The sequence below is a fragment of the Bufo bufo genome, chromosome 3, assembly GCF_905171765.1.
Source record: "Bufo bufo chromosome 3, aBufBuf1.1, whole genome shotgun sequence".
Lineage (NCBI taxonomy): Eukaryota > Metazoa > Chordata > Amphibia > Anura > Bufonidae > Bufo > Bufo bufo.
The window spans coordinates 193,151,172-193,175,908 of NC_053391.1; the positions used below are offsets into that span (position 1 = coordinate 193,151,172).

Below are 24,737 nucleotides of genomic sequence, written 5' to 3' on the forward strand. Positions count from 1 at the left end.
TTGGCTTCATCTGTGTCCCTCACAATATGGATTATAACAGTGCTTGGCGTGATCAGTGCCGGAGGCAGGGGAGAGAAGTTTTAAAGGGGTTGTGCCAAGTTATTCCCTTTCCACAGGACAGGGGATAACTAAATGATCAATGGGGGGTCTGACCACATTTTCAATTTGTGGGATGTACTGTAGGAGTATGAGGGTACCTGTTTGCTGCTGTAGGACCTACAACCTAGAGGACCTGTCACCGCTCCTCACATAGTAAATTCTTGTATTCTACCTGAAAGGAACATTTAGTATTATGACTGTGCCGTTCCTTTTATTTCTCCTAGAAGTTCATGGAAAAAAAGGTACAGCTGGGTGTTACCAGTCAGTTTCGCATTGCCCACCCACAACTGGTACCACCCAGATGTACATTTATAGGGGTGACCCCAACATAAAAATAGATGTTCCAAAATTATCACATGGGGGAATACAATTAGTTACTGAAACAGACATGTCAGAAGGGTATTCCAGGATTTAATATTGATGGGCTATCCTCAGGAATGTTGTGTGTTGTCACTAACAAACTTTTTATCTGGTTTTGCAGGTCTTGGTAACTATTGTTCCAAAAACACGGAGCAGCGACTGTTTACATGCTCAGGATAGCAAGTAAGTTTCGTGTTGACTTTTTTGCTAAGAAATGTAAAATGTGCAATTTTTATTTAGGGTATGTTCACGCAGTAAATTTTCCATGCAGATTTCGGCAAATATTCCGCACCTAAATGTGCGTAAAACCTTGTGTATTCTGCCACCCGTGCTGTAGTTACATTCTCGTTCTTTACTCGCTCACTAATCTGATTGAAGAAGGCTAAATCCAGGGGCAGCTCTGCAATGTGTGCAGGTGAAAATCCGCTGCAGAAATAAAAAGATCCACCTACCATTTCTGCCATGGATTCTGTGGTGAATTTTACTGATGGAAAAATCCACTGTACAAACATAAACTAGATGGAATATATCATCCAGAAAGCAGAGTCTCTACGGAGAGTCTGTCTTCAGTGGTTTACTGAGCGCAGAAGATCCCCATGTGTGATCAGATAGGCGGTGACTGGGCACGTGTACATCGTCAGGGACTGGGGGACTGACGAGGCGGCTGGAAGCCTCTGTATGTAGCACACCGGCGTCTTCAGCGCTCAGTAGAACTGACGACTAAGGCTGGGTTCACACTGGTGTTGTGGGAACATGCGCGATTTATTTTTTTTTCCCCGCGAGTGCAAAGCGTTTTAATTCACAGAAGTCCAGGTTTGGGTTAGGTGTTGTGTAGATTTTTATTATTTTCCCTTATAACATGGTTATAAGGGAAAATAATAGCATTCTTCATACAGAATGCTTAGTAAAATAGTGATGGAGGGGTTAAAAAAAAAATAATGGAAAAATTTAACTCCCCTTAATCCACTTTTTCGCGCAGCCCAGCTTCTCTTCTTTGCTGTCCAGGAGGAAAAGGACCTGTGGTGACGGCACTGTGCTCATCACATGATCATCACCATGGTGATGGTTCAAGTGACGGACTATGTGATGAGAGCAGTGACGTTACCACAGGTCTTTTTCCTCCTGGACAGCAAAGAGAAGCCGGGCTGCGCGAACAAGTGGATGAGGTGAGTTTATTTTTATTTTTTTAACCCCTCCAGCCCTATTGTACTATGCATTCTGTATGAAGAATGCTATTATTTTCCCTTATAACCATGTTATAAGGGAAAATAATAATGATTGGGTCCCCATTCCAATCGTCTCCTAGCAACCATGTGTGAAAATCGCACCGCATCCACACTTGCTTGCGATTTTCACGCAGCCCCATTCACTTCTATGGGGCATGTGTTGCGTGAAAAACACACAAAATAGAGAATGCTGCGATTTTCACACAACGCACAAGTGATGGGTGAAAATCATGCGCACAGCCCCATAGAAATGAATGGGTCCGTAATCAGTGCGGGTGCAATGCGTTCACCTCACGCATTGCACCTGCGTGGAAATCTCTCCCGTGTGAAAGAGGCCTAATTCTCCTTAGCAGCGCTCTTAGAGCATTGCTATCAAGACTTTTTGCATCTTGCTTTCTAGATCAAAGAGACATGTTCCCCTAATAAAGTATCACAAAAGTGTTTAATATCCCGGTCCCTACACAATATTAAGGATAAACTGAAGTGATATTTACTTTTACAGAGTATTTACCGCATTTTTCGTTTTATAAGACGCACTTTTTTCCCCCCTCCCAAAGTGGAGGGAAAAAGTCACTGCGTCTTATAAAACAAATAGAATGCAAATTAGGTGGCTCAGGAGCTCTCACTAACGGCTCCTGAGCCTGCTATTAAACTGTTGGGCGGGCTGGCGGCTTCACTAAGGGCTTCTGCTGCTAGCCCGCGCTTCCTTAAGACTGTACCAGGGATGGGCGGGCTGGCGGCTTCACTTATTGTGCTCCGCTGCTGCCAGTCCACCCGCCATTATAGTAAACCGAACTGAATTTTCTCCTGGTACGGAGATTTCAGAGACTTCCACTTCTGTTTTAACTCTTGAATCAGTAACTCTGGGCTTGTCTCCTCCCTTTTGACAATGTCCGCTTCTTGTATGAATTTAGGAAAGAAGTGCAGGACTTGCAGCTGGCTGCACAGCATCTTCTGCTTACTGTGTCGCTCCATGGAATCATCCACCAGGACTGGCTGGGATCTCGCCATCACCTTCTTCTTTACGCCGCACGTCCAGACAAGGAATCCAAAAGCCCTCCGCCATCCTGTCACTGCTTCCTGCTCCCGAACTACTTGTCTTGGACGTGCGGTGTAAAGAAGGTGATGGCGAGATCCCAGCCAAAGTCCTGTTGGATTATTCCATGGAGCGACGCAGAAAGCAGAAGATGCTGTGCAGCCAGCTGCAAGTCCTGAGCTTCCTTCCTGAATTCATACAAGAAGCGGACATTGTCCAAAGGGAGGAGACAAGCCCAGAGTTACTGATTCAAGAGGTAGAAGAGGTAAAACAGAAGTGGAAGTCTCTGAAATCTCCGTACCAGGAGAAGGTGAATGAAGTTGAAGAGATATTACAATAAACCGTTGGGCAGGCTGGCAGCTTCAATGAATGCGCTCTGCTGCCGTCAGCCCGCACGTGTTTAGTCCTGCTGATTAGTGGTGAGCGCAGTGGTGCTGCCCTCACCTCCATCAGCTTCCTTCCAATTTCCCGCTGTACCAGCTCTGCTCCTGCTGTGTACAGCGGTTTTGTGGACCCAGTACCTGGGTGAGTGGAGCTCAGGGCAATATAAACATTACTGTAAATATGACTAAACCCCCCCCCCCCCCCCCTCATCCATAGGTATCCACCCAGGTACTGCAGTATGAGTGGATTCCTATGGATGAGGGGGGTTATAGTCATATTTAATATAAGCACTGTCCACGGACTGTTCTGTCATTGGCATGTGTTTATATTAAATATGACTATAACCCCCCTCATCCATAGGAATCTACGCATGTACTGCAGTTATAGGTTATAGTCATATTTAATATAAACACATGCCAATTACAGAACAGTCCCTGGATAGTGTTTATATTTAATCTAACTCCCCTCATCCTTGAGAATACACCAATGTACAGTACATCAGTGTATTCTTAGGATGATGGGGGTATAATCACATAAGTGTCATCCACAGATCCCTCATAACAGTGCGTCACCCACAGACCACTATTAGTTCAAAACCCACCAAAAAAAACACCTTTTGGGTTAAAAATCTTTTTTTTTTTTTTTACTCATTTTCCTCCTCAAAAACCTAGGTGTGTCTTATAAAGCGAAAAATACGGTACTTTAAGTTTCCAGGTTTCACACTGACCACAGGAGCACACAACAGGCTGACTTCTAGCTTTGCTGTGCAGAGTGGGGAACGGTCAGTTATCTTATTGTAATTAGACAGTGAGCAGTTTAAAGGAATTGTCCAGTGTAATTTAACAGCAGCACAGGCTGTGTGTAAGTCTGTGTTAAAAAAAAGAAAAAATATTTAAAATGATATGTATATACATATGCACAGAGCTAAGGCTGGTTGTGTAGCTTCTTCTTTCCTCTCTCTGGCTTCTGGGAGAGGGGATGAATTTTGTGTTTTCTTGGAAACTGACACTTTTCTAATCATTAACTAAAATCAGTTACATTATTAAATTCCCTTTAACCTGTCATAAAGAATGAAACATGAGTGTATAGTGTGCCTCTATTGACTTTTGAGAGGGTATGCAAATTAGCTCTTGGCAAGCTCTGCAGCGTGTGCAGCTGAAAATCCGCTACAGTACTGGCTTAACTGGGTGAGAAGCCTAGGTCAGGATTTGGGAAATACAGTATCTCCTTATGAAGGTCTCAAGGCCATTTAAAACGTCGAACACTGACTTATAGGATAGTTACCTTACATCTGGAGGCATTAGAGGCAGAGCTTGTTGAAAGGGTTATCCCATGACTAATAAAAAATAAAATAAAATGAAAACCAGGCAATAAATAGTGCTTGACAACCTCTTTATAACAAAGCAACCCCCCCCCCTCCCTCTGTACCTCACATGGATCCAGAGATCTCCACTTTTATTGCTCTGCTGGATTTATATCAAGCTGACAGCTCAAGGGGAGTGTCTTTCTGCTGCAGCTCAGGAGGCGTGTCCATGCTCTACCTATCACAGCTCAGGAGGCAGCTGAAAGATGAAACTGAGCATGTGCGGCCATCTTGGTGAACCGGACAAAGAAATAAGAAAAACAAACAAACACTAGGTGGAGCTATATAGATTTTATTGAGTAACTCACTGACTATGCCAAACATTTTTATTACATGCAACTACAAAAGTATTCAGATCCCGGTGCTGGTTTGAAAACTGTAGAATACTTTTCGTGGGACAACCCCTTTAAGAGCTCATCACTTTCTTCCCAGAATTCCAGAGGAGCATTTATGGCAGGGCTTGACAAATTTCCTTGGAATCTAGGAGCCAGCTAAAAAAGTTAGGAGCCAGGCGGAGCCGCTTCATAAAGCCCCCAATAGGTGCCCCCATAGTGCCCCCCCCCCCCCCCCCACACTTCTCCATAGAGCCCCCCCAATAATGCTGTATACCATGTTACATATACCGCCGCTCCGTCCCCGGACCCTATTGACTATAATGGGGACGGGGGTGGAGCTCCGGCGCAGCATGGCAGTTCGCGGTGAGAGGCCGCCGGACTAAAAAGTTGGACATGCAGTACTTTTACTATGCACTGCCGTGCTGCGCCAGAGCTCTGCCCCCATTATAGTCAATGGGGACAGAGCTGCGGTCTGGCGAAACAGCGGAAGGACGGATCCGACAGGGTGAACAGCCTGCCAGATCCATCCTGCCGCAAGTGTGAAAGTAGCCTTAGTTCTATAGCTACTGAATCAGACAGAAGAAGGGATGCCTTTAACATATAGATCTCCTTGAGAAGCCAATTTGATCCTAAAGGGTTAATTCAAACTTTAATCTAAACTGTGTCCTGTCACTTCTCTTATCTCTCTGCTCCTGTCCCGTAATCTTATCACTACTGCAAAAGCATCAGCCGACAGCCTCAGTGTAACTTGTTCTACAGTCTGACTGTTCTTTTAACTCAAAGAATCGAATGAGTCTCTAACTAATCGGATCTTTTAGATTCTTTTAACCTGAGACTCATTCGATTAGACTCCCTCCTGTACTTGTGTCAGTGACTCAGACCCAGAGCTGCTAGTGCTTGCCTCGCCTCAGCTCTGATTGGTTGGTGGGCACGGAGGGGAGGGGCTGGCAGAAGCAGCTTCCACTCTAGGATCAGATTACACTCCTCCCGAGCCCCTCCCCTCCCTGCTGCCAGCGTCTCTGCTATTGTGTGCTGTGACTGAGCTGTTTCAAACAGTGCTGCCTCCGGACAGAACGGCAGCTCCGCACCCATCGCCCGGGCACCTTTGAAAACGGGCTGACATACCCAAGCGCCAGGACTAAATTCCTGGTCGCCATGGCGACCTGGCGCCTGGGATTTGTCGAGCCCTGATTTATGGCCTATAAGACTCCTCATGCCATTTTAAGGCTTTCTTCATGAGGAGATATTATATTCCCCAAATCTAATGCCTTTTATAAGCGTATGTTATATATAATGTGGCACAGTCTTATTGTCCACTATACTGAGGGCACAGAAAGTATTCATGACCTATTTCATCTAAGGCCCCATTCACACATTCATTTTAATGGGGCCGCATTTCTGTTCCCGAAAAAAATAGAACATGTCCTATTCTTGTCCGCAATTGCGGACAAGAATAGGCATATTCTATTAGTGCCGGCGATGTGCGTTCCGCAAAATCCGGAACGCTCATTGCCGTGTTTGTGTTTTGCGGATCCGTGGACCTGCAAAACACGCCACGGATGTGTGAATGGAGCCTAAATCTTTGATAATGGTTATTTCTTTGCTGACCCCCAGTCGTCTTGAAGATTTTGATGGAAATTTGGTTGCGGATTTCTTCTGTTGCAGATTTTATTGTACTGCTTGGCTAGGTGTGGATGAAAAGTGTGTAGGTAAGGGTTTTCAAATCTTGGGTAAAGCTTTGCTTGTTCTCCACCTCCTCCATACTGGTATATTGGTCCATTGTTGCAGGACTGCTGGGTTTCTAATATTCCTCAGAAGATATAGCAAGCTGTAGCTCCAGTCACACAAGTGACTGATACATCCAACTTCTAGCATCACTTGTGACTTTAGCCATTTGTAACCATAATAAATCACTGTCTGGAACCTTATCTATTATACCAGACGCCCAGAAACTGGATCTAATACAAACTCAAAGTATTTAACTATTTCTAGCAACCTTATAGAATGCTTGCTTATTTCTGTCCCTTGCTTCACATGGCAGTGACTACTTTTCTGTCCTGGTTGTTTGTAGCTAGGGTTTAGTAGGTAGTATCTGGATAGAGACGTCTATTGTTTAGTACTTCACCATTTGTTAGAAAATGTAGTGTAGGAGGGTGAAGGCATGAGAACAATGCTCTAGAGGTTTACAGTAGAAGATTGTTCTCATAAACATATGACACTTGACTAATTCTAGTGCGAAGTATGACTATGTGAAGAAACAGATATTTATACATACCGGCAAACAGATGATGACGTCTGTATACATGACACTGCAACTTCTGGTATTCTGTTGGTTCTTTGCATTATTGGTATGTTTGGGTGAGAGAACCTCTTGTAGAATTGGGAAGGAAGCCATATAGATTTTTTTTTTTTTTTTTTTTTTTCTTTTTTTTTTTTTAGATAAATGCAAAAGCTGTGTTCAGTACGTGGTGGTGGATATGAGCTATGTTTATTAGTTGGAGGTGGAGATGTACTATATTCAGTACTTGGTGGTGGAGGTGAGCTATGTTCAGTTCTTGGTGGTGGATATGGGCTATGTTTAGTACTTGGTGGTGGAGGTGGGCTATGGTCTGTACGTGGTGGCGCATATGAGCTATGGTCTGTACGTGGTGGCGCATATGAGCTATGGTCTTCTATACGTGGTGGCGCATCTGAGCTATGGTCTTCTATACGTGGTGGCGCATCTGAGCTATGGTCTTCTATACGTGGTGGCGCATATGAGCTATGGTCTTCTATACGTGGTGGCGCATATGAGCTATGGTCTTCTATACGTGGTGGCGCATATGAGCTATGGTCTTCTATACGTGGTGGCGCATCTGAGCTATGGTCTTCTATACGTGGTGGCGCATCTGAGCTATGGTCTTCTATACGTGGTGGCGCATCTGAGCTATGGTCTTCTATACGTGGTGGCGCATCTGAGCTATGGTCTTCTATACGTGGTGGCGCATCTGAGCTATGGTCTTCTATACTTTATAAGAAGCCTTTGTCTGTCAGATCCACTCTAAAGGAGTTGTCCAGCTTTTACTAAGTGATGGCCTTTTGGCCTATCAGGATTAGGCCATCATTAGCTGGTTGGTGAGGGTCCAACACCCTGAAGCCCCATCGATCAGCTGTTTAGGTGTATCTCCTTCACTGGAAGTCGGCACCGGAAATAAACAGCTATGTCAACACAGCCCTAGAACTACACAGCTTTGTTTGTGTAATGAACAGAACTCATAACTGCAGCATGGTTCCCATTGACTACTGTAGTTTCTGGTGCTGACTTCTGGGAAATAAGTGTTCTTTCCCGACAGTCGGCTGCTCCATTCAATGAAGGAGACGGCGCATTTAGGGTCCATTCACATGTCCGTTTTTTCTTTCCTGATCTGTTCCGTTTTTTCAGGAACAGATCTGGACCAGATCTGGACCCATTCATTTTCAATGGGTCCTGGAAAAAAACGGACAGCTCAATGTCTGATTTTTTTCAGGACCCATTGAAAATGAATGGGTCCAGAACTGGTCCAGATCTGTTCCTGAAAAAACGGAACAGATCAGGAAAGAAAAAACGGACGTGTGAATGGACCCTTACATGCAGCGATCTCCTTAACAGTATGAGGACGAGGGATTGCTATAGGGTTGCTCATACAGAAACATGGCTTCTGAGCAGCTGATTGCAGTTTAGACTGCATAATCTGCTCAAACTATGATCAGTGGTGCCTGCACAAGCGACATGATCACCCGTCGAGTCATCAGGTGATTGGCGGCACATTTAGACAGGCAGATGGTCGTTCCCAATAATCTGGACAATTGTTGGTGCGTATAAATGCACTGTTAGCCAGCATTACCTCTTAAATTGCTTGTTCCAGGTTTTTTTTTAAAAACTCCTACAACTAGCAATTGTGATAATCTAATGAAAGAATGTTTACTCACCTCACTGCAGCAATGGTCTGCCCATGTGCTGTATGCTGCTGAGGCCAGTGATTGCCTGCAGTGGTGTCTGGTGTATACAGTGTGCTCAGAACTCCCATAGAAGTGAATGGACAGATTTGTGTATGTGCAGCCACCTCGCTGTACAGTGTTCGAGGGACCTTCATCCTGTACATAGGTGCTGGTCTAATGGTCTTATTCGGGAGTTCATCACTTGATGGTGGTAGTAGTGCAGCATGTAGTGCTTGTCTTGAGGTCAAAACCACAGATCTCAGATTGTCATAAACTGAAACCATGATGCAAGTGTGAACAGAGCCTTGCTTAATTTACCATATAAGTGCTCCCAGCATTGTGGTATTGCTGCTGTTGGAGATGCATTCCCCTCCCATTCAGCGCGCTGCAGCTATGGCATGGCCGTTCCATTACTGCGGCTGATGGGTGATAGAATAATAGAGACAGAATAAACATGGGAACAAAGATGTTTATTGCTGGCTCTGTTATTCGTCGGGGTGAACAAGTATCTCCGAAGTTAGAAGGAGACAGATTGCCATAAAAAGGCATACTTCTGCCGAGCCGGGAGGAAGTACTTGGAACGACAGTGCATTGGAACTTGGCAAAGAGGAGACGTCCTCTGAGAAATCCCGAAAAGCCATATAAATTCAGAGTAGGTTTTCATTATGTGCAGCTTATTTTACAGTTTTGTCCTTGTATAATAATGAACCTAATGTAACAGAATATCTTGATTTAAAGGGGTTGTCTAGTATTATTTTTTTAAATGCAAGGAATGCTTTAAAATAAAAAAGAAAGCCCTTTAAACCCCTGCTGCCCCAACACCTCCGATCCTATGGTCCCCACTGGTCTCTTTATACTTCTGTGCAGCTGATTACGTGCCGTCTAACCATGTGAACACTGCAGCCAATCACTGCCCTCAGTGGTCTTGTCTGTGTACGGCACTAGACCACTGAGGCCAATAATTGGGTGCAGTGGTCATGTGGATAGACAGCACATGATCACCTGCATGGAAATATACACCGACCGGTTGTACACTCCGCCATGGCTTTGGCGATCTCTTTTCAACCCCTTTACCCCCCCATATACATGCCTGCACGACTCGGCTGAGCACGCATGTGTTCTGAACGGGGGGAGGGGTGAAAGCGGCTGTATGAGATCAACACACCTGATCCTCATCTCCCCCATTGTCAAGGGAGAGCCAGAGTCCCCCCCCCATATACTTCACATGGTCAGAGGAACCCCTCCACTACAGGCAGAAAAATCTATGAAACATTTCAGTAAATTAGGCATATGTGGGGGTCATTTATCAAACTGGTGTAAAGCAAAACAGGCTTAGTTATCCATAGCAACCAATCAGATTCCACCTTTCATTTTTGACAGCTCCTTTGGAAAATGAAAGGTGGAATCTGGTTGCTATGGGCAACAAAGCCAGTCCTACTTTACACTAGTCTGATAAATCTCCCCCATAATCCCTGTCTATGTACATAATTTGTTATTGTCATTTTTTTTTATAAACTTTCTTTTGCCTTACAGTTTGCATCAGTATTTGACAAACCAAAAACCATAATGCGCGAGTATAAGCTCGTGGTCCTTGGTTCTGGAGGCGTTGGGAAATCCGCACTGGTAAGTAACGTCTAGATCTGCATTACTAAGGACCACCACTAACCATTTTATTACTTTACTCTTCCTGCTAATATTCTTGATTTAAGAATATCCTTTTAGGTTATATCTTTTATGCAGACTTTTCTCCATGGTTACAGACCACAAAAAGTCCTGTATAGTCTGATCATGCAGTCAAATCCCCTTCGTCTTTTTCCTATTTGTGTAGCAGTTGAAATGTATGTTTAACAAGTAGGGAACAGATAGAAAGAAATATGAGACTGCAGGATCAGACTTAAAGGGGTTGTCTGTCCAGGATTGGAGCCGACAACCCCTGGGGTCCTCTCTTGTCCACCTGAACATAAAAAGGAAGAAATACCACTCGCCTGTCCGCAGTCCCACCACTGCGACAGTCCCTACAGTGTCAGTCTCCAGGTCTGCCATTCATGGAAGCCTGTTAGACCCTGCCAGATTCAGTGTCTCATAGGTATTCTACTGGCAGGCGTAATAACATACCGCTCCGTATAAGGCTACTTTCACACTGGCGTTTTGGCTTTCCGTTTGTGAGATCCGTTCAGGGCTCTCACAAGCGCTCCAAAATGGATCAGTTTTGCCCTAATGTATTCTGAGTGGATAAGGATCCGCTCAGAATGCATCAGTTTGCCTCCGTTCAGTCACCATTCCGCTCTGGAGGCGAACACCAAAAGGCTGCTTGCAGCGTTTTGATGTCCGCCTGACGTAACTGAGCCAAACGGATCCGTCCTGGCACACAATGTAAGTCAATGGGGACGGATCTGTTTTCTCTGACACAATAGAAAACTGATCCGTCCCCCATTGACTTTCAGTGGTGTTCAAGACAGATCCGTCATGGCTATAGAAGACCTAATACAACCAGATCTGTTCGTGACTGAGGCATGCGGTTGTATTATTGTAACGGACGGATCTGCAAAAAACGCTAGTGTGAAAGTAGTTAAAAAAAATAAAATAATAAAAATCAGACAATTGTACTAAATATAAATATTGAATGAAAAAAAAATACCCACAGGGAAAAAAAAAAATCTATTTTATTGCGTGGTAAGCCCTGTCAAAAGAAAAAAAAGAGAATTGCAATTCTTTAAAGGGGTTGTCCGGGTTCAGAGCTGAACCCGGACATACCTTTTTTCACCCACACAGCCCCCCTGAGGCTAGCATCGGAGCAGTTTTACTGGCTAGTGCAGAGCTAAATCCCGCCCATCAGTGCCAGTGACGTCACCGGGGTTCCTGTCAGCCACATGGAGATCCCCGGTACGTCACCGGAACTCCTAAAAAATAAATGCCTTTGCCCTATGCAATTTAGTGCTGAGCAAAGGAGAGCATCGAAGCATGAACTGCTCCGATGCCCATGTCGGGGGGGGCTGCCGGGGTGAAAATGGAGGGATGTCCAGGTTCAGCTCTGAACCCGGACAACCCCTTTAATTCCTCCAGCCTAACAGTGGTCATACGTGTCCCGAAAGCTGCAGCACACAATAAAGTTACGGCTCCGCTGTGAATGCAGAGCTGTCCATGTGCAGTTTGGTATTGCCGTAGTCTTGCAGGAATTGATCAAAATGAGTAATTGATCGAATGAATGTTCGTCGGTGGAAATTTTAACAAAAGATTTTTAGCCGACTGATGGACTAAAATGTGTGCGGTCATGTCTGCAAAATGATCAATCACCAGATGGATTGTTTATTTAACCTACTATCTAATGTGTATGGACGCCTAAACTGACCCACAGAATGGAGGCGACACATTTATGCTGCATGGTGAATGACCCAAAAGAAAAATTTAAAATTGTTAAAGGGGTTGTCTCCATTCATTTTCTATTGGGTTGGTGAAAATAGCAGAGCGGTGGCCAGTCATGCACGGTGCTCTCCTATTCACTTCTATGGGGAGCCGGAAGTAAAATATTGATGACCTCTTACTCGGGCTAGGTCATCAATATCGGATCAGTGGTGGGTTTCACTCCTGAGACACATGCCAGTCAGCTGTTGGAGAGCTGCGGTATCCCTGCCGATCAGCTCTGGTGAGCGCTGTGGCCTCGTCATAGCCCAGTGAGGTCATGTTCATCGGTCACTTTGCCTGTGTGCAGCTCAGTCCTATTCAAGTGAATATGCCTGGGGTGCAACCAAGCACAGCCACTATAGATCATACACTGTAGGGCTGCAGCTATCGATTATTCTAGTAATAGTATTCTACTGATTATTCCAACAATTAATAAGAAAAACTAATTAAAAGAATGTTTTCTATAAAAACTCATCAGTTCCCCTTCCATTGTGCCATCAGTTCCCCTTCCCTTGTGCCATCAGTTCCCCCTCCCTTGTGCCATGAACTCCCTCATGCCATCACTGCCCAGCCGCAGTGCCAGTGAAATCAAATACTAACCTTTCCTCTTCTTCACCCGCTGGACTCTCCTGACATCGCACAGCGTCAGGTCATAGTGCCCGTTTTCGTGCATTCCATCCTGACGATGTGTATGTGTGTACGTCAGGAGGAGCAGGGCCGGCCGGAGACCACAGAGCGGTGAGTAATAGCAAGTGCTTAACTCGCACTCCGTGGTCACATGGTACAATAAAAATCCTCGATGAAAAAAACTTGCATCGAGGATTTTTTTGTGTCGAGTTAATCGTTTCAGCCCTAATACGGTGCTGTTCTTGGTAAGTTTGTTAATAAATTTCTAGCAGGAATAATTGAGGGGGTTAATTGAGGTCATACAAATAAGTGCTCAAGAGTTGTCATTTCGTGCGGATTAAATTATTTAGCAGTACAGATGTGTCAGGAGCGGTGACAGGTCATCATTCACAACCTGTGAATTGGTAACTATTTGAGGTTTACATGCAGGAGGCTGTGGTACAATCTTAGAGCAGCAGCTCTGGCAAGATGGCTGCCTCATAATTGGGTATATATATATATATATATATATATATATATATATATATATATATATATATATATATATAGCTACACTGCTCTTGATAAAATGCTCATTTATTACACTTACATATGAAGTTCTATATGAAGCATCTTTTTATTCTCTGATCACTACTTTGGGAATATATGACGCTTATTTCCGGTGTTCTTTTTTTTACAAACCCATTTTTAAAGCTTTCTTTTGGGGCTGATTTTGTTTTTTTTTTTTTTGTTGTTTTTACACAACACAAGCTAAATCTCAAGCTGTTAGTGTTTACACAGGAGATTGTTTGCTGTAGCTCACATGTCAGCTTTGCTGTGCAGACTGGAAAAGAGTAAGAAGAGCCATCTCATTATCATTATAGAGTGTGGTAGTAAATTTCAGCTGCATTGTACTTCTAGAGCCCTAGAGAGCATGATCTTAACACCTACATCAAGCAGCACATACAGATTAGGATTTCAGGGGGGTGGGGATCATATACAGGGAGTGCAGAATTATTAGGCAAGTTGTATTTTTGAGGATTAATTTTATTATTGAACAACAACCATGTTCTCAATGAACCCAAAAAACTCATTAATATCAAAGCTGAATATTTTTGGAAGTAGTTTTTAGTTTGTTTTTAGTTTTAGCTATTTTAGGGGGATATCTGTGTGTGCAGGTGACTATTACTGTGCATAATTATTAGGCAACTTAACAAAAAACAAATATATACCCATTTCAATTATTTATTTTTATCAGTGAAACCAATATAACATCTCAACATTCACAAATATACATTTCTGACATTCAAAAACAAAACAAAAACAAATCAGTGACCAATATAGCCACCTTTCTTTGCAAGGACACTCAAAAGCCTGCCATCCATGGATTCTGTCAGTGTTTTGATCTGTTCACCATCAACATTGCGTGCAGCAGCAACCACAGCCTCCCAGACACTGTTCAGAGAGGTGTACTGTTTTCCCTCCTTGTAAATCTCACATTTGATGATGGACCACAGGTTCTCAATGGGGTTCAGATCAGGTGAACAAGGAGGCCATGTCATTAGATTTTCTTCTTTTATACCCTTTCTTGCCAGCCACGCTGTGGAGTACTTGGACGCGTGTGATGGAGCATTGTCCTGAATGAAAATCATGTTTTTCTTGAAGGATGCAGACTTCTTCCTGTACCACTGCTTGAAGAAGGTGTCTTCCAGAAACTGGCAGTAGGACTGGGAGTTGAGCTTGACTCCATCCTCAACCTGAAAAGGCCCCACAAGCTCATCTTTGATGATACCAGCCCAAACCAGTACTCCACCTCCACCTTGCTGGCGTCTGAGTCGGACTGGAGCTCTCTGCCCTTTACCAATCCAGCCACGGGCCCATCCATCTGGCCCATCAAGACTCACTCTCATTTCATCAGTCCATAAAACCTTAGAAAAATCAGTCTTGAGATATTTCTTGGCGCAGTCTTGACGTTTCAGCTTGTGTGTCTTGTTCAGTGGTGGTCGTCTTTCAGCCTTTCTTACCTTGGCCATGTCTCTGAGTATTGCACACCTTGTGCTTTTGGGCACTCCAGTGATGTTGTAGCTCTGAAATATGGCCAAACTGGTGGCAAGTGGCACCTTGGCAGCTGCACGCTTGACTTTTCTCAGTTCATGGGCAGTTATTTTGCGCCTTGGTTTTTCCACACGCTTCTTGCGACCCTGTTGACTATTTTGAATGAAACACTTGATTGTTCGATGATCACGCTTCAGAAGCTTTGCAATTTTAAGAGTGCTGCATCCCTCTGCAAGATATCTCACTATTTTTGACTTTTCTGAGCCTGTCAAGTCCTTCTTTTGACCCATTTTGCCAAAGGAAAGGAAGTTGCCTAATAATTATGCACACCTAATATAGGGTGTTGATGTCATTAGACCACACCCCTTCTCATTACAGAGATGCACATCACCTAATATGCTTAATTGGTAGTAGGCTTTTGAGCCTATACAGCTTGGAGTAAGACAACATTCATAAAGAGGATGATGTGGTCAAAATAATCATTTGCCTAATAATTCTGCACGCAGTGTATTTGTGGTTTCCCCAAGTTTGTGTTTATAGTGTAGTCGGGAGGAATAGCTTTTGGCCAAATGTGTTCGGATGTCGGCTATATAAGGCTAGGTTTCTGTAGCATTTTTGCCCTCCACAGGGCTCTGTCAGGAATATACTACCAATGGGTGTATTAACTGAACTGGGTCAAGCAGTCTTGGGATCCATTTGTCTGGCTTATTTGCCAGACAGTAGTTTAGTAGACTTTTTTTTTTTTTTTTTTTGCTTTATAAGACACACTGAAAATCACACACACTTTTGTGGGGTGGGGGGATCTATCTATCTATCTATCTATCTATCTATCTATCTATCTATCTATCTATCTATCTATCTATCTATCTATCTATCTAACTATCTAACTATCTATCTCTGTCTCGTGTGTTTTTTTTTTTTTTTTTCTTCCCCTCTCCTCCTTCTACTTTTGCACAACAAAAACAGTTTTGCTAAGTACATGCAATCCTAAATATAATACACTGCAATTCTTCTGTATTGCAGTGCATTACGTCAGGTTTAGTCCGACTAACCGAATGCCTATTAGGTCCTGCTGAAACAGGTTTAATAGACATCTGTGCCTATGTTCCATTGTAGTGCCTCAGGCTACCATGGTATCCCCTTGGCATCTCACGATCGCATTGTGGGAAGGTGGGGGCGTTGTAATTGTGAGAGGGGAAGCCCCCTCCCTCTCTTTAACCACTTAGATGCCATTGTCACCTTTTGATCATGGCATTGTTTATGTTGGATCCCTGCAGTTAGTGGGTTGCCAGCTATGTGACATTGATGGCACGGGCACAGCTCTAGGATGCTGTAGGTTCGCCATCTTCCTGATGGGAGGTATTATAGTACTCCATCACCTCCTGGAGGCCGCTGTAATCTGACATTTCTTGTGTATTGACTTTCATTCATTTCGGCTACTATGAAGCATGTACACGCCCTGCTGTCCTTTCTATACGGACAATACAGGGAAAATGTCTTCCTCTTCTACCGATTGAAATCTAAGTAATGAAATACATGAGGGCTTCCCATTGATGTGTGAAACATGAGAATGAGCGTCAGTTCTGCCGCCCAGCACAGCAGAGAACAGATGAGGCTGCAGGAAAACCTCTTCTCCTCGGCTTTTGTTTGGACAAGTTCATCAAACATTATGCAAGATCAAAGGTTATTCCCACGCAGCTCGTACATGTACAGATGGACGGCTATGATTTTGCTCATGTGCACGAGGCGATGGAACTTGTTTTCCCACTTAGCTGGAGTGCTTATCTGAGCAAAATGTAGACACAGGTCATGCAGGCACTAACGCTCCCAGCCGGTCTGAGGTGAGTACGGTAGAGGGTGATGGGGGCCTGTTAGCCCTCCTGACATGTCAGTTCTAGTAAATAATCATTCCCTTAAATTTTAAAGTTCTAGAGTATCTTTTCTCTACAATTTATCTTTTATTCCTACTAGAAATATATGAATAAATTGACAACTGGGTGTGTCCCTGCACAGCCTCACATTGTCCAATCAGAAATCGGTACTACCCCTGTATGGAAACACCCAATTTAACAAGGGGAACAGTAACATTAGTTGTGAGGTTATTCATTTATTTCTTGGAGGAGTAACAGACAACACGGCAGAGTCATAAGTAAAGAATTCAGAATTGTTATTGCATGGGGAATTCATATATTTACTAAAACACATCAGCAGTTGTGGGTATTATATAGGACAACAGTAAGGGGTTGTCCGCTTTTGTTATATTGATGACCTATCCATAGGATAAGACGTCAATATCAGGTTTGCGGGGGGCCAATACCTGGAACCCCTGCCGATCAGCTGTGGGAAGAGAACCCAGTGTTTGTACGAGCGCTGTGCTCTCTTCTGTTCCCCTGCAATGTTGACGGCCAACAGGTGTAATTGAAGTGAATAGGAGGGAGCCGTCCCATTGAAGTTCATAGAGATGGCGGAGCTGTAATTACACTGCTTACCGCTGCAATGTCGACGGAGAAGAGAGGCTAGGTCAGCAGTATAGCAAAATCCGACAAATACTCCGGTCATCTGCTTGGGCACTGAGAGCGCTGTTGTTTCACTGATTTTCTTTTGTACACTGCAAGACTACCTGAACATGTGGCGGATCCTCCTGCGTAAAAAGCGCAGCATTATACAGTATCATTTCACAAATCTCACGTACATGTTGCTTTTTCGTTACGTGTGCAAACTGACCTGCTGATTTTGAAATCCGCAGCATGCACACCAAAAAATGCGAGTAACACATGCGACCTTTGGTGCGGAAATGCATTAATCCACATCGAAATTCATTTGGAATTTCTACAAGATGGCCCTCAACCCATGGGCAGGTAGTTTGGAACTGGCCATAAATGTTAGATTAATGTGAGGTGAACCTGCAGTGCATCTAATGTATATGGGCGACTGGATATCAACATGGCGATCCTTTTGTTAGGTGAGATAAGTGTCCGGCAGCGGTTTACACCCCCCCCCCCCCCACCCCATTCAAACCACTTGCCAAAAGTGACTGTTTATTGGGGTTAGGAGGAAGTTTTGTCCAGCAGCTGAGGTGTATGGCCAGCTTTAGTGTCCTGCAAAGAGTTTATAGTAAAAACCTGATTTAAAGGGGTCTTCTGAGATTTCTTTAACTAATGATCTATTCTCTGGATACGTCATCAGTATCTGATCATTTGGGGTCTGACACCCAGGTCCCCTGATGATCAGCTGTCTGAGAAGGCACCAGCGCTCACATGCAGCACCGACGCCTTCGCTGTGCTTGGTTCAGCAGCTCAGTCCCATTCACTTCTATGGGGCTGAGCTGCACCTAGGCCACATGACAGATGAACTCAACATCACATGGCCTAGGCGAACTTTGAAAAGGCCACCACGCTACTGCGAGCTCAAGTGCCTTCTGAAACAGCTGATCGGCAGGGGTTCCGGGTGTTGGGCCCCCAACAATCAGATACTGATGATCTATCCAAAGGTTCACCAGTGGCTGATGCATAGCGCTCTCCCTGACCTTCTCAAACATTGTTGGCGGCCATCATTTCTGCTCAGCGTGAATAGACTTTCATCAGTGAACAGCACTGAGGCCCACTGGTCCCTCATCCAGCGTAGATGCTACCTGGACCATCCATGACGATGATGCCTGTGGTCAGGTACCCTTGCAGGTCGTCTAGCACACAAACCACGCTGATGTAAACGGTTTTGAATGGTCTGACGTGACACTTGGGTGCCTATCACCTCTCGTAAATGTGTCTAAAGTTGTGTGGCATTCATCATCTGGTTCTGCAGGGCATTGTTCACAATGAAGCGGTTATCAGTGTGGGATGTGGCCAATGGATGTCCACTTCTATGCCTTTCTGTCACTCTTCCAGTCTCTTTGTATCTCTGTTGCAACCTACTGATGACACTCGTGTCTGAGAACATTCTGCTTGAAGCCTTGCAATGGTGAGGTACTGTTGATCAGTTGTTAAGTGTTTTGGTCTCATGATTTCAAAATGTGAACAGCATGATGAGGAGGACAGTTTAATTACCAATTGTAATTGAACCAGGAAATTTATTGGGCGATTCATGGATCAAAAACCTGTTGTGAATTTTGTCGTTAAGCTCATTGTTAGAGAACAACAAGTTGTGCAAAAAGTGCTAAAACATTGAACAGTTGGACATGTGCATTCAGAAGTTTAGAGAAGGTCACATTAAGTTCACCTGAGAAAGTTAGTGCATTTTAGGTTCACCCGAAAAATTTCACCCACAAGAAAAATATCCCTAACTTTTTGTGAGGTGTGTGTGTATATGTATGTATGTGTGTGTGTATATATATATTACTGCTCAAAAAAATAAAGGGAACACAAAAATAACACATCCTAGATCTGAATTAATTAAATATTCTTCTGAAATACTTTGTTCTTTACATAGTTGAATGTGCTGACAACAAAATCACACAAAAATAAAAGAATAAAAAATGGAGATCAAATTTTTTTAACCCATGGAGGTCTGGATTTGGAGTCACACTCAAAATTAAAGTGGAAAAACACACTACAGGCTGATCCAACTTTGATGTAATGTCCTTAAAACAAGTCAAAATGAGGCTCAGTAGTGTGTGTGGCCTCCACGTGCCTGTATGACCTCCCTACAACGCCTGTGCATGCTCCTGATGAGGTGGCAGACGGTCTCCTGAGGGATCTCCTCCCAGACCTGGACTAAAGCATTTGCCAACTCCTGGACAGTCTGTGGTGCAACGTGATGTTGGTGGATAGAGCGAGACATGATGTCCCAGATGTGCTCAATTGGATTCAGGTCTGGCGAACGGGCGGGCCAGTCCATAGCATCAATGCCTTCGTCTTGCAGGAACTGCTGACACACTCCAGCCACATGAGGTCTAGCATTGTCTTGCATTAGGAGGAACCCAGGGCCAACCGCACCAGCATATGGTCTCACAAGGGGTCTGAGGATCTCATCTCGGTACCTAATGGCAGTCAGGCTACCTCTGGCGAGCATATGGAGGGCTGTGCGGCCCTCCAAAGAAATGCCACCCCACACCATTACTGACCCAATGCCAAACCGGTCATGCTGGAGGATGTTGCAGGCAGCAGAACGTTCTCCACGGCGTCTCAAGACTGTCACGTCTGTCACGTGCTCAGTGTGAACCTGCTTTCATCTGTGAAGAGCACAGGGCGCCAGTGGCGAATTTGCCAATCTTGGTGTTCTCTGGCAAGTGCCAAACGTCCTGCACGGTGTTGGGCTGTAAGCACAACCCCCACCTGTGGACGTCGGGCCCTCATATCACCCTCATGGAGTCTGTTTCTGACCGTTTGAGCAGACACATGCACATTTGTGGCCTGCTGGAGGACATTTTGCAGGGCTCTGGCAGTGCTCCTTCTGTTCCTCCTTGCACAAAGGCGGAGGTAGCGGTCCTGCTGCTGGGTTGTTGCCCTCCTACGGCCTCCTCCACGTCTCCTGGTAGCACCTCCATGCTCTGGACCAGGCATCCTCAAACTGCGGCCCTCCAGATGTTGCAAAACTACAACTCCCAGCATGCCCGAACAGCCTACAGGTATCAGCCTAAAGCAGGGCATTGTGGGAGTTGTAGTTTTACAACAACTGGAGGGCCGCAGTTTGAGGATGCCTGCTCTGGACACTACGCTGACATACACAGCAAACCTTCTTGCCACAGCTCGCATTGATGTGCTATCCTAGATAAGCTGGACTACCTGAGCCACTTGTGTGGGTTGTAGACTCCGTCTCATGCTACTACTAGAGTGAAAGCACCGCCAGCATTCAAAAGTGACCAAAACATCAGCCAGGAAGCATAGGAACTGAAAAGTGGTCTGTGGTCACCACCTGCAGAACCACTCCTTTATTGGGGGTGTCTTGCTAATTGCCTATAATTTCCACCTGTTGTCTATCCTATTTGCACAACAGCATGTGAAATTGATTGTCACTCAGTGTTGCTTCCTAAGTGGACAGTTTGATTTCACAGAAGTGTGATTGACTTGGAGTTACATTGTGTTGTTTAAGTGTTCCCTTTATTTATTTTTTGAGCTGTGTGTGTGTGTATATGTATGTATATGTGTGTGTATATGTATGTATATATATATATATATATGTGCACCGAAATGAAAATTCTGGTCCGAAACCGAAAATTCAGGATGCCCTTGACCGAAAACCGAAACTGCCTTTTTGCCCAAATACTTTTAAAATACTTTTTTTTAATGATTTTATTAATAATTCTTTTTCATGAATGAAATTCATCTGTGGGTGGTGCTGTTATGGAGGGGGGGATATGTGCACTGTTATGGGCATAACAGTGCACAGATCCCTTTCCCCATAACAGTGCACAGATCCCCCCTCCCCATAGCAGTGCCATAGACCGATCCCCCTACCCATAACAGCCCCGGCCCTGCTGCTCACAGCAGACTAATCACTCACTGCATCTTTATTTTACCTTACAATCGTGACGCTCCAGTAACAACTCTGCAGGCAGAGCGGAGGTCGGCGTAACGTCACTTACTCACGTGACGCACCTGCTCCGCCCACTTTATGAATGAAGGAGGCGGAGCAGGCGCGTCACGTGAGTAAGTGACGTTACGCCGCCCTCCGCTCTGCCTGCAGAGTTGTTACTGGAGCGTCACGATTGTAAGGTAAAATAAAGATGCAGTGACTTAAAGTAAACCGCCCGCCCGGCGCGGGTGACAAATCCCACAAATCCCAAACCCCATATTTTCTGCCGGTATGTACCAATATCGGCCGAAATGGATTAGGGCCATTTTCGGCCGATATTTTCGGCCGCCGGAATTTCGGTGCACCCCTAATAAATAAATAAATAAATATATATATATATATATATATATATATATATATATATATATATATATATATATATATATATATAAATATTAGGGATCGACCGATATTGATTTTTTAGGGCCGATACCGATAATTTGTGAACTTTCAGGCCGATAGCCGATAATTTATACAGATATTCTGGGAATTTTCGTTTCTGAGAAAAAAAAAATTTCCTACACAAATCTGCTTATTGTTAATGTGTATTTTTTTTTTGTTAATGTGTATTCATTTTATTTTTTTTAAAATCTTTTTCATTTATACTTTAATATTTTTGTGGTTTTTTTTTTTACTAACTTTTAGCCCCCTTAGGGACTAGAACCCTTGTCCTATTCCCCCTGATAAATCTCTATCAGGGTGAATAGGAGCTCACACTGTCCCTGCTGCTCTGTGCTTTGTGCACACAGCAGCATGGAGCTGAACATGGCAGCCAGGGCTTCAATAGCGTCCTGGCTGCCATGGTAACCGATCGGAGCCCCAGGCTTACACAGCTGGGGCTCCGATCGGAGGAGCAGGGGAGAGGGGACCCTGTGGCCACTGCCACCAATGAGTAATACTGGGTGGGGGGGCGCACTGCGCCACCAATGTTTTTACTATTGGGATGGGGGTGGGGGGCGCACTGCGCCACCAATGAAGATAAGTCTCTCAATCATTCATATACAGGAGGCGGGAGCTGGCTGCAGAATCACATAGCCGGCTCCCGACCTCTATGAGCGGTAGCTGCGATCCGCGGCACCTGAGGAGTTAACTGCCGCAGATCGCAGCTACCGCTCAGAGGTCGGGAGCCGGCTATGTGATTCTGCAGCCAGCTCCCGCCTCCTGTATATGAATTAATGAAAGGCTTATCTTCATTGGTGGAGTGCTGGCCACAGCCCCTCCCCTCCTCTTATGTTCTCTCCTCTCATTGGCGGCAGCAGCAGCACAGGGGGAGAGAGACACTGCTTCCTTCTCCCCTGTGCTGCGGAGGGAACACGGAGAGCGCTGAGAGCAGCGCGTTCTGTGTTCCCAATATGTTATCGGAATATCGGCAAAATAGATGCCGATACCGATAACGTTCAAAATACTCAATATCGGCCGATAATATCGGCCAAACCGATAATCGGTCGAAATATATATATATATATATATATATATATATATATATATATATATATATATATATATATATATATATTATATTTATTATATTTTACACACACAAATCAAGTGAAGAGTTATGAGCATCTGTACGAGGAGAGGCTAAATTATGAATTATGTCAGTATATGAAAGGGAAGGTTTAAAGCGTGATGTGTCTGCTACCTGAGGAGTGGCGCTGAGACGCTGTGCTGAAGCTTAAGAATCAAGTAGGTAATATATACAATAAGGCTACATTCACACGTCCGTGGTGTGTTGCGGACCCGCAAATTGCGGGTCCGCAACACACCAGACCGTCACCCCCATAGAAATGACTATTCTTGTCCGCAAGCTGCGGACAAGAATAGGACATGCTCTATCTTTTTGCGGAGCTGCGTACCCAAAATCGAGGGGGCGCTCCGCAATTGCGGCTGCAGACAGCACACTGTGTGCTGTCCGCATCCATTCCGTCCCCATAGAGAATGAATGGGTCCGCACACTTTCCGCAAAATTGCGGAAAGGATGCAGACCCATTTTGCGGACGTGTGAATGGAGCCTAAAGCTTCCAATATCTAAATCCGACATTATGCAAAGATCTGTACCGCATCTTGTAAAAGTCCTACGGCCTCAACAAGACAGGTGAATATGTAGAATGTAACTGTGGATTTATATTCCTCTCGTGCCGGTGAACTGTTGTGTAATTGTTTGATCTTTTTTTTATTTGTTTTTTTTTTTACTCTTTGTAGACGGTGCAGTTTGTTCAAGGAATTTTTGTGGAAAAGTATGACCCTACCATAGAAGATTCCTACAGAAAGGTAAATGTCATAAAGAATAATTCCGCTTGGGGTCCATTCACACGTCCGTATTAATGGGTCCACATCCGTTTTGCAATTTTGCGGAACAGGTGCGGACCCATTCATTTCAATGGGGCCGCAAAAGATGCTGACAGCACGCTGTCTGCATCTGTAGTTCCGTTCTGCAGCCCCGCAAAAAACATAGAGCATGTCCTATTCTTGTTCGCAGCCACAGACAACAATAGGCATTTCTATCACAGGGCCGTCCATGTGCGGTCCTCAAAATGTGGAATGCACATGGCTGGTGTCGGTGTTTTGCGGACCCTTAGATTCAACGTGTATGTGAAGAGAACATGTCACTAGGAGTTGTCAGTATGATGCCCTAATCAGCGTTAAACTACTGGGTACAATTACCCCCGCTAAACAACGCCCAAAGCCCCTTTTCACCCAATAGTGCTGCTTTTTGGGGGCATAAGCATAATAAGGATGTATCAATATAATATACACACACAGAGACTTAGACGGATAGGTAAGAAGGTGCCATCAGTGGGTAACGTTATCTCAGTGGCATCTATCAATGGTTTGGATATATGGGGTAGCAAGAGATCTGCTGCACCTTTAGACGGGCAGATTGTCGAAGGAGCATTCACACGTTCCCAATCATATAGCTGTCGTGGGCTGTGTAAAATTTAAAAAGTGAAAAAAACCTTACTCATGATTTAAATGTCCTGCCACTCTGATCCCCACTGAATGCTGCAGCCATTCCCTGGCTGCGGTGGTCATGTTCGGTTCCTACGTTCATGACTGCTGAGACCATTGATTGTCTGTAGCGGTCACATGAATGATGAATGTGACATCATCTTTACAGGCCAGAGGCTGGTGCGGGACAATCTTGGAGAACTGTATCATAGCCAGCATTAAATGAAATGTGTCAGAACACAGTACCTCACAGCTTGCTGTATATTGGATTGTGTAGCCACATATCCACAAGTGCTGACCCCTGTCCTCCACCAAAAACGCTTGTTGTGGGCATGTGGATCTTGGAGCAGTGAACAAAGGAGGCCTGGTCGGATAAATAGCGTTTTCTTTTACGTCATGTGCACTGTCAAGGGTGGTCGTGTCTCTTACTAAAGGAAGAGATGGCACCAGGATGC

At 44.6% G+C, this 24,737-nt stretch overlaps 1 protein-coding gene across 3 annotated transcripts in view; it reads left to right on the forward strand.

Annotated features, from left to right (window-relative positions):
• The window catches only part of RAP1A (RAP1A, member of RAS oncogene family), a 54,782-nt gene that overhangs the window by 18,722 nt on the left and 11,323 nt on the right, over positions 1-24,737 (forward strand). For all 3 annotated transcript variants that reach the window (XM_040423868.1, XM_040423869.1, XM_040423870.1), the window contains exons 2-4: positions 581-642; positions 10,294-10,383; positions 23,536-23,604. In XM_040423868.1, the coding sequence (XP_040279802.1) occupies positions 10,327-10,383; positions 23,536-23,604 (126 nt within the window). In that variant the 5' untranslated portion in view covers positions 581-642; positions 10,294-10,326. The remainder of the gene's footprint in view (positions 1-580; positions 643-10,293; positions 10,384-23,535; positions 23,605-24,737) is intronic.